Genomic DNA, 11,462 nt, shown 5'->3' with positions numbered 1-11,462 from the left:
CATAACAAATGGCCGAAAATTTTTAAAATCGGACAATAACCACGCCCACATCCCATATAACGGTAATTTGGAGAAATACGAAATCTTCGATAAATCAGTAAGTATTGAAGCTAATTTATTCAAAATTGATGCTTACAACAGTTCTTTACCAGTAAATACGTTTATGGTAAAATTTTGGAAAATGGGCGTGGCACCGCCCACTTATGATCACATATATGTATCTCGGTAACCATTCTACCAATTTGTACCAAACTCGGTATGGTTATTGTGCTTGCGACATAAAAGCAAAACGTTGAAAATTATTGAAATCGGACTACAATTACGGCCGTTTTTCATATAACGGTAAATTTCAGAACTGCTTGAAACTTCAAAATTTCGAAATTTAAGGACTCTAATTTACTCAAAATTGATACGCCCCGGTTTACCATGTAGCGGTAGCTTTCTGAAAGGTGAAAGTCATATATTAAATACTTGCGCCGGGTATTTAATGTTCGTCGCCGCCCGAACTTACACTTTTTTACTTGTTGAAGTTACCTTCACTCAGCCTCAGTTTGCGAAATTAAAATTCAATTATGTCTGCATCATTTACTAATGCAGGAAATTAATCGAGTAGCTGCAAAATTGATACATCAGTATTAAAAAAGAACTTTTTGTGGTGTAATAATTTCAAGATGTTTTCAATTGAAATCGAATATTATTGTATGAGTAATTGAAATTATCAAGAAACAGCGCTATTTTTTGAAGCGTGCTTTGACAGCCATGCCATATTTGAAGACCAGTGGCAAGGCGAGTTCACACTTTTAGCAGGTGTTGCCAATCGGCCCTATGCTAAATATCGTCATCGTCATCGTCGACCATCGTCAGTGCATCAGTAACATGGCTGACTATGGCCGTATCGTCACTTTTACACTTGACGATATTCAACATGGGGCGGAATATTCATCAAATAAATAGAAAAAATTGAAACGCCAAATTATTGCATGAAGTGAAAGGGTAATAATAACCTAACCAAAGGTTCGTGAAATGGACTATTTTAAAAAGAATTGGACCAATGAACCAAACGAAAAGAAATGGACCAAATTTGGTTCATTTGGATCAAAACGGCAATCGTGGCTACAGTAGTAGGAACAGCAGAGCGCGAGGGCGGCAGATCGGCAGAAGCATTAGCAGCAGCACCAGTATAAGACGAAAAAGCTAGCAGGGACCAAGATCTATACATAGAAGGTCGCGCAATGCGCGAAATAAAAATTTCCGTTCCCTGCGCATATGGTCCCAGGGCGATTTTTGCTTTCACGCCTTCATGTCGAAAAAGCCACAAAAAGCTGATTTTTCACAGCGGCCAATTTTTTGCAAAATTTTCACTTAAACTCGCTTTATCTCAGACGATTGATTTGAAATTTGTACACAATAAACTAGATACTATTCTAAAGAAGACGAGTCTAACTACACTTCTTAATACTTATTGAAAACAAAATGGCGGATATACTAACTTTTTTATAAAAATTAAGGAGGTGGTTTTTACAAATGCAAAAGTTGTGTTATGAAGTTTAAAATTTTTGTTTTGTTTTAATGCAGCATTATAGACAAATATATACGAAAATTTTTGGGAAAGTTTCATGATTAGACAACAAGTAGTTCTAAAGTGATAACAATTTAATGGTCACACACACGAGCGGGCGCTCGCCTCTAGATAACAAATATTTTTACATAGCACTTGCACAAATAATTTTGGAAGTAATATTAAGTGAAATGTTGAAATTCATAAATTTATCAGTGTTATATAACTTATTAAAGTTCTTTGTTATAAACTTCTTCTCTGCAAAACCGCGTAACTGACATTGGCTGCCAAGAATTAGATTTGCTCACACAAGCTCTTGGCTCAATCCTTATCCATTCGTCCTGAAATATACTAGCCAGAAGTGCTATTGCTTTATAAAAAGGAGAACCATTTTGAAATATGAGTGTTTTTACTCTCTAGAAAATAACTTATGCAACCTCACATACGCGGTTTTGCATTATCTTGATACGCGGTTTTGCATTTTTTTGATACTCGGTTTTGTACTTTAAACGACGATATGTACTTACATACCTACCTGAATCAGAACAGGAACGTACGAACGAGCTTAGGCTCAACCGCCTTCTGACGAAATACTTTACGATAGTACCGGGGGATACGGTACAGCGGACATACATAGAGTTTTAGTTCGGATTCAAGTTCCATACTACGGGATACAGGCTTTCGATGCTTTCTCCTTATATAAAAAAAAAAGCTACATATGTATGCATGTAACTGCATACATAGTCAAAATAGTTATTCGTACAGTGATTGTTCTTCGGTAATTTTTCACGAAAATATTGTTCATATTTTAACAAAAACCATACGAATTAAATTTTCAAATTTTTGCAAAACTTAAAAAATTCTAAAAATTTTCATTTATGTATATTTCAAACTTTTGATTCAGATTTTTTGGAAAAAAAATTGAGTACGTAGTTTTGAAGCATCCCTGCCAGCAACGGCTCACCACTTTCCCCTGAAATTCAAATGATTTACCAACACATACCCAACTTTTTTGTCATCTCACCCACACACTCAAAAGTTGTCGAAAAAAGTTTCCATAAGTAAGAGCAGCGTAGCTATAAGAATTCGCACTCTTAATAAGAATTATATGCGTTAGAGCGAGCAAGTGAAAATCAGGCGAAATTTGACAGCGAATTTCAAATTTGATTCTAGTAGGCTGCGGAGAAAAACATCAATTTCGCGCAAAATTTTGGAGGTAAGAAGCAATTTAATTTGATTAAATGTAATTTTTCTTTTATTAAATACATATATGTATATTTTATATATCCATAGATAGCCAAACATCAGCAGGAGACTTAAGCCATCAGAACCTTGAAGGTAAGAAGACTAAAGTTTCCCAATTTAACATAGTTTGGCTGAGTTCCAGGTTGGTATATTGCAAAGCATTAGCCTTTTTTATTTCTAAACTAAATATAACTAATGGAAAAGTGCAATAAGCGCAACCATGTTCAAACGCCGAATTGGAACTTAGTTGGGCAAATTGGTCATTTCCATCAGTTATAGTTTATAAATAAACGAGGCTGATGCTTTGCAATATACCAACTTGGAAGTCAGCTTTTAACCATTGTTAACAGTTTCATTTGATTATAATGTAATTATTTCTTTTAGATTGCCAAACATCAGCAACGACGCCCACAGCACATTCAACGCCATTGGTCGCCAACAACTCTCAACCCTACAACATTCCAGCTCCATTGTTCGGTGAGTTTAAATATATATAAATATAAAATACGTTGGTTTAAATAACTATTAAGAAACGCGGTTGCTCCAGACGCAACTAAATCCATATGTATGTATGTACTTACTTGTGTTTATGTCGTCGGTGTTACTGCAAAACTCTGCAGAAATTATTACCTCTGGCACTGATTTGTTACCCTCACCGGAGTGCCAAAATTTATAATCTATTAAACTCGTGACGAAAATGTATTCCTTTTTCGGTAAGGTACGGGTGAGGGATTATTTAATTAAAGTTTGCAGTATCACTGCCGACACGTAGATATATACATATGTAAACAGAAAGTGCTGTGAAAAGTGCAACAGAATGCCAGCTTTGGCTACAACTACATAAATGTGGTCACATGTATGTATATAAACAAAAAATAAAGTATTAGTAACTAAATGTACTTATTATGTAAGTAAAAAGAAGGAAGTGCAATGCAAATATGTATGTACATATGTATGTTAAAAGTGCAACTAGGTACATATGTAAACAGCAATAAGTGTGGTGCAATAAATGGGAAAAGTGCAGTAGAATGTCTGTTTTCCTAAGCGCAACAATATAAAACATCAGTTTCTTTTAATTCCAATTACCAGCAAATTTGCTTAATTTGTGCCAACTGAATTGAATGTAAATTGTATAAATTATCATTTCACGGTTGTACACTCAAGAATTGATGCGTTTTTAAAAACAGACATTTTCGGTCAGGAACAATATTTGCATCCGCTGCATTTGCATCAGTTGTTGTAGTTGCATCGACCAAATGCTGGCTGGGTACCTACATTGTATACATACATATGTGTGGAAATAGTTGCAACTGCATAAGTGTGTAGATATGTATGCAGTTAAACAAAAGAAAGTGAAGTGCAAGTACCTTTGTACAAAGCGCAGCTGCAACGACGTACATGTGTACATACGTATGTAGGTAAAAAGAGGAAAGTGCAGTGGAAATATGTATATATATATCGTCGCTCGAATAAAGAAACAGTGTAAATGCCAAATACACTTTTACTCGATAATTGCACTATTGGATAGACAATCCTTCAATCTATTTGAAAAATGTTTAGTTTTCTTAAATATCTCTTTGGCTCACTAATTTATTCCCGAAAAACCAAATTGTATTTGTATGGTTTGTAATGGTTTATAAAAACTTCCAATTCGTTTTTCTCAAAACTGTACTTTTCATGTTACACTATTTCATTATTCCAGCGACGATATGTACATATGTGCAACATACAATTAGCATGTAATGGGGGTGCTATTTTGGACTTAACGCGTTTTGGAAATAAGTTTTTCTTTTCGTCTAGGTACGATATGTGCAACATATGTATGTACAATTAGCATACATACGGCACAATATGTAGAGCTACATATCGCCGTTTAAAGTACAAAACCGCGTATCGTCGCTCTGCAAAGCCGCGTAAATTACCTTTTTTGCCAAAAATTGGATTAGCTAACAATAGCTCTTGGCTCAAGCCTTATCCATTCGTTCTGAAATATACTAGCCAGAAATGCGATTGCTTTACAAAAAAGAAAACCATTTTGACATATGAGAGTTTTTACGCTCTGGAATATAATTTATGCAACCTCACATACGCGGTTTTGCATTATCTTGATACGCGGTTTTGTACTTTAAACGACGATATGTGGATACACTTGCCTATGGCCATAATATATAGACGTTTCCATGAAGTGTTTTTTTGGTTTTGTTGCGATATTTTTTATTATATATTATTTTTTATCAAATTTTATTTTTATATTTTCTTTGCAGGTCGTGGAATACAGACAGTAGAAGTCAGCGGAGATTAGATATATATATAAATTTTATCTGTTATTAATTTTATTATTATAATATCTAATATAATAATAATATTATAATAATAGTATTATAATATTATTATTTTTATTACTACTTTAATTGCTATTATTATCATTATTAATAGAATTATTATTAGATCGTACCTTTACACCATTATTTATTACGGTATACATAAAAGAACGCTTTCTAACCTTATAAGTAAGGAAAAAGCTTATTATAAAGCAACAGTTGCGAAGTTTCGCAAACTGAATGAATCGACTTCTGGGTTAGAAAGCGATGATATTCCATCCACGAGTAGAGAAGCATTTTGCCGCGGAATAAATAGTGATCTAACGTCCAGCACTATGGAAGAGTTTCCTGAATTAGATATCGATGAATATAATAGCGATGATGACAGGTTTTTGTTTGAAGATGTCGAAAGCGATGATAGCACAGAAGAATCTGCAAACAAAAACCTAAGCGAGGAAATTTGTAGGGGGTTAAAAACGTGGGCAATCAAAAATAATATTTCCCAAAATAGCCTAACGGACCTCCTACAAACCTTACATAATGCTGGACTTAACGGGTTACCTTTAACTGCAAGAACCATTTTGGGTACAAGTAGAAAAATAGTTCAAATTCGACCTTTTCCTGAAGGTGAATGTTTGTATTTAGGAATACAATATAATTTTAATTTCAAAGATTTTGATTTTTTAGAAAATACGGAAAGAATTTCAGTAGATTTCGGTATAGATGGTTTGAAATTATTTAAAAGCTCTAATAGGGCATTGTGGCCCATTTTGGGGCATGTAGAAGCTTTTCCTAATTCGGTCACATTTACTATTGCTGCTTCTCAGGAATGAGTAAACCATCCGATGTTAATAATTTCCTTGCTGAGTTTTGCGAAGAGATAAAAATTCTCAGTCAGAATGGTGTAAGGGTGGGATCTAAGCAGGTTTTAAAAGAATTTAGTGTAAGACTTTTCACATGTGACACACCAGCTCGCGCCTTTATAACTGGCGTTAAGTCACACACTGGGAAAAACAGCTGTCCTAAATGTCTCAACAAGGACAGTATTTACAAAGAAGGGTCTGTTTTTCTCAAAACGTTGGAGAATTAAGAACAGATAGTTCGTTTAAAAATAGAGTAGATATAACACATCATTTAGACGAATTTAGACAGTGTGAAATCTTGCTAGAATCTGTAAATATTGGCATGGTTTCTCAATTTCCGTTAGAACCCATGCATTTAGTTGATTTAGGAGTAACTAAAAAACTACTCCAGTTGCTTATTAAAAGAGGGAACGTAACAAAGATGAATGAAAAAATATTATTTCTGAATAAGTTCGTTCCCTCTGAATTTTCCAGACTCAGTCGAGATCTGCGTGAAATAAGCAACTGGAAGTCGACAGAATACCGGCAATTTTTATTGTACTAGGGGTTGTTTGTTTTGAAAGACTGTATACCGGATAACTTGTATTACCATTTTCTTTTGTTGCATGTCGGTATTCGCCTTCTCTCTTGTGAGAAGTCTTGTCAAGTAGAATCTAATGTCGCTAATGAAATGTTAAAAGAATTTGTAAAGTTGTTTAGTAATTTTTACGGCGAACATTTAATCAGTTTTAATGTCCATGGTCTTTTGCATTTAAGTGATTGCGTTAAACAATTTGGTCCTTTAGACAATTTTTCTGCATATAAATTCGAAAATTATATGCAATATATAAAAAAATTATTAATAATCCAAATAAAATATTGCAGCAATTATTTTTAAGAATAGAAGAACGAAGAGATATTACGGATTCTAGCAAAATTTCACAAATAGATAAGTTTATTATAAATTGTAAAAAAGAAAAAGATAGTTTTTTCTTTAGTAAAAAAACGGGATCCCTAAAAATTGTCAACCAACAAACCCAAACAGACAGTTTTGGCGTTGTAGTTTTAACAAAGGTTGGGGACATTTTTAGGGAGCCCGTGGTGTCCTCATCTGATTTAGGTATTTTTGTAGCTCAAATTATAGATTAAGACATTCAAATTATTAAGAGAGAAGATATAGACCATAAGTATTTTGCTATTCCAGTAGGGAATAAATTTATTTTAATTCCTTGTTACATAACTTATTTTATAATTTTACTTAAAAAGAAATGGAATTCAGTTTTATTATTGATGGAGAGGAGGAGCCGGATATCAGTCAGGCAAATGGTAAGAAGAATCAGTATTCATTATATTAGTGACACTATCCTAATTGAAACGTTCTCATTGTAGCTGGAGTATCTCGCCGTTTCGACGTGTCCCAGCCTTTCCTCGACCGTACGGCCACCCAACCTGCCGTGGATAATGACTCAGGTATATTAAATAAACAACATACATATATTGATTGTATTTTTAATTTACACTTAAATTTTATGAAATTCAACAGCGCTACAACAAATATTTTCTGCCCTTGGAAGAATGGAGACTCGACAAGAGAAAATATTGAAAAGGCTTTCCGCCGTAGAAAGCGCCCTTGCCGAGAAGGTAGGTGTTTTAAATTTAACTAATGTTTAACTTTGTTTTAAGCTTTATTTCATTTTCAGATGCCCGAGCGTTGTGAGGTTCAAGCGCAGGGTCAACTGCTGCGTGAATGTAAGGTGCTCTCTGTGAAAACCCACCGCAGTGTAAGCCGAATCACCACCGGTGACTTGGTAAGCGAAGAGCAAACTTTACTGCAAAGTTTGCTGCCAATGTCATCGGAGGAAACACTGCATAAGGTGGAGGAGCACCTTCAAAACAAGGCATACGCTGACGCTATGGTAAGTTACAGTTCTGCTCAAGAACGAGTATAGTTTTCTTCAACCGAATTCTGAGAATGGGCGCTTTCGAACCGGCTGCCGATATGGTGTTTGTTAAAGAATGAACTATATTTTTCATAAAAGAATTATAAAAATTAAATAATAAATATATTATTGGTCAAAACTTGTCAATAAGTGGGTGATGTATAATTGGGAAGCACACTATATAATTGATTCGTAAATGTAAATATTAAAAAAAAAATAAATAGCTGTAAATATTAATGTACAGTGGTCGAAGTAGTTATAGCCGCACCATATTTCGACAAGTTTTAACATATTATTTTTGTTGTTATTTAATTTTGTTTATTTTCTTATAAAAATATAGTTCACTCTTTAACAAAATCCGTTTCAAACTTTGTACAATATTAAAAAAGCTAGAAATTTTTTCAAAAGTTTGTTGAATTTTTTTTAATATTGTACAAAGTTTGAAACGGATTTTGTTAAAGAGTGAACTATATTTTTATTAGAAAATAAATAAAATTAAATAACAACAAAAAGAATTGGGTTGTTCACGCTTGCCTGGTTATGAGGTTATTTCCAGCACTGTATTTATTAAATGTAAATATTAAAAAGCTAAATAAATATTTACATTACTTTCTTTTTATTTGCTATGAGCTTCGTTAATGTAAATACTAAAAAAAAGATTCCAAAAATAATAAGTACTTATTTTCTTTTTATTTTCTATGTGCTTGTTATGTAAATACTAAAAAAAATTCCAAAAATAATAAATACTACATTTATTTACTTTTCTAACATGATATTTGCTTCTTGAATGTGTTATGTAATTTTGTATATTTTAAACTTCCTTACCATTTCTGTTCCTTTTTAAAATATTAATATACTTTTTAAACTTTCTTTTAAATATTTAAATTGGTATTCGATTAACTTAATTAATAAATTCTTGAAAATATGAGCATGATTTTATCTAAATAAACTAATTTGTAATTTAACTATAGTCGTCTGCTTTTTGTATAAATAAAATCCGTTAATTATGAATTATATTTCATTGTCGAAATAATAATTTATTACTTTATTTTTGAGATAGAATCTAACTGGTTGCATCCACAACAATAATTTAACCATTTTATTTCAATTTAAGGTTGCTGTACAAAAGACGTCTTGAAGCATCGGCAGCTACATTTAAACAAATATATATATTTTAATACATAAATTATTTATTTTTAGTTATTAAAATTTTTTTAATTTTTCGTTTAGATTGTTTCTATCGGAGAGTCATTGGATGTTGCCCATAGCCATTGGAAAATGCTGCATGGGAAAGATGATAACAAAGATGAAGGGAAAGATGCCTACAAACGTCTCAATTCAGTGGAGGTAGTTGTTTAATTACTAATGCACTTCAATTTTGCATACTTATAATTGTTTGATTTGTTTGCAGTCATCATAGGAGCAGTAAATGGTGTTCGGTGATTCTGCCAATTTAATATGAAGTGTCCGACAAACGCCAGCAGTTACTTGAAATCAACTTTTCAAAAGATCTATATATAAGTCGTAAAAACGCAATCAAATTTTGCAAAGTTGTAACGAAACCGATTTTTTGTGAACCAATGTAAATGATTTGCAACTGTTAATATATATCAAAAGAAGGGTAAATCGATTACCTTTCATTTGATTGTAATGTTGTAAAAATCGCTTAAATATTTTATAGAAATTTTGCAACTTTTGTAAACATCTATATTTAAGCAGTGAAAAAGTCGTAAAATTTTGCAAAGTTGTAATATAACTGAATTTTTGTGAACCAATGTAAATGATTTGCAACTGTTAATATATTTCAAAAGAAGGGTAAATCGATTACCTTTCTTTTGATTGTAATGTTGTTAAAATCGCTTAAATATTTTATAGACATTTTGCAACTTTTGTAAACATCTATATGTAAGCAGTGAAAAAGTGTCAAATTTTGCAAACTAGTGATAAAACTGAATTTTTGTGGACCACTATAAATTATTTGCAACTGTTAATATATGTCAAAAGAAAGGTAAATCGATTACCTTTCTTTTGATTATACTTTTGTTAAAATCGCTTAAATATTTTATAGAAATTTTGTAACTTTTGTAAACATCTATATGTAAGCAGTGAAAAAGTGTCAAATTTTGCAAAGTAGTGATAAAACTGAATTTTTGTGGACCACTATAAATTATTTGCAACTGATATCAAAAGGTAAATCGATTACCTTTCTTTTGATTATTATATTGTTAAAATCGCTTAACTTTTTTATAGAAATTTTTCAACTTTTGAAATCATCTATGTGCAAATAAGTAATACTAATAATAAGAAATTAAGCAACCACATATGTATGTAAAAATATATTTATTAATGTTAATTACAATTTTTATTCATAATATTGATTATTAGCTATGTAATTACAATTTTTATTCATAATATTGATTATTAGCTATGTATATTAGGTAATCAATGCATTTTGAAAATAAATTTTGCAAAATAAAAATCAAAAATTTTTTGGATTTTTTATTTAAAGTTTCTAAGGTTAATTTGAATTCGCTGTGAAGAAAATGCAACCCTGCGCCGGCTGAAAGGGGCAATGCTAGACGAGTGCAGCTATATGATTTCCTTAGGAAGTATCTGAATGAGTGCGACAGTGATGCAAGGCTCACACGTACAGGGGGAAACTGGTGAAAATCTGCACACCGCCCATAAAAAGTTCACCAGATTTTTCACCAGTTTTGAAGTGAACGAAACCCGCGGTTTCACCAGATTTTTCACCACTTTTGGCTGGCAGGGATGATTCAATAATTAAAGGTTTGCTCATTAGTGACATTAGAGTTTTGACACTCCCTTAGCTCCCTTACAAAAGCTTTGCACACACACACGAACCCACACACAGTGCCTTGCTAAGGGAACCGATTTCGTCAAGAGGGAGCGAGAAAACTGTTTTTTGAGCAAACCATTTATTATTGAATCATGGTTTTTGAAGCTCATTCAATTTCAGTGCTACAAAGTGTAAGTTTCAAGTCGCTAAAAATTGCGTTGATTTTTGATATTTTTTTCTCAATGGTGTTGAAGGTTTTCTTCCATGCAAAACTACATTATGTTCATGGAAGAAAATATGCAACACCCTTGAGAATCAAATTCTAAAAAAGCTTGCATTCTATTCACTGAAATTGAATGAGCTGCAACACTGCATACTAAATTTTTTCTAAAATATATATAACTATTTTCTCTATGTGTGTAGTTATATGCATACATACATATATAGGTATGTAAGTATGTCTATTAAATTTATAACAAAGAGCTAAGTTATATTATACTGATAAATTTATAAATTTCAACATTTCACTTAATATTACTTCCAAAATTACTTGTACAAGTGCTATGTAAAAATATTTGTCATCTAGAAGCGAGCACCCGCTCGTGCATGTCACCATAATATTGTTATGACTTTAGAACTACTTGTTCTCTAAACATGAAGCTTTCCCAAAATTTCCGTATATATTTGTCTATAATGCTGCATTAAAACAAAACAAAAACTTTAAACTTCATACCACAACTTTTGCATTTGTAAAAA

At 32.2% G+C, this 11,462-nt stretch overlaps 1 protein-coding gene across 1 annotated transcript; it reads left to right on the top strand.

The window, feature by feature from the left end:
- The first annotated feature begins 7,202 nt into the window (after positions 1–7,202).
- On the top strand, positions 7,203–7,930 carry LOC118738665. Its single transcript, XM_036469566.1, has 4 exons — positions 7,203–7,292; positions 7,356–7,436; positions 7,510–7,607; positions 7,667–7,930. The coding sequence occupies exons 1-4, from the start codon at positions 7,235–7,237 to the stop codon at positions 7,913–7,915; spliced, it is 486 nt and encodes a 161-aa protein (XP_036325459.1). The 5' UTR covers positions 7,203–7,234; the 3' UTR covers positions 7,916–7,930.
- Positions 7,931–11,462: the final 3,532 nt, after the last annotated feature.

Source organism: Rhagoletis pomonella, unplaced genomic scaffold (assembly GCF_013731165.1).
Source record: "Rhagoletis pomonella isolate Grant_MI unplaced genomic scaffold, Rhpom_1.0 Rhpom_scaffold_00005, whole genome shotgun sequence".
Taxonomy (NCBI): Eukaryota; Metazoa; Arthropoda; class Insecta; order Diptera; family Tephritidae; genus Rhagoletis; species Rhagoletis pomonella.
Note: the sequence above shows the minus strand (reverse complement) of the source record. Positions and strands in the feature narration are given on the sequence as shown.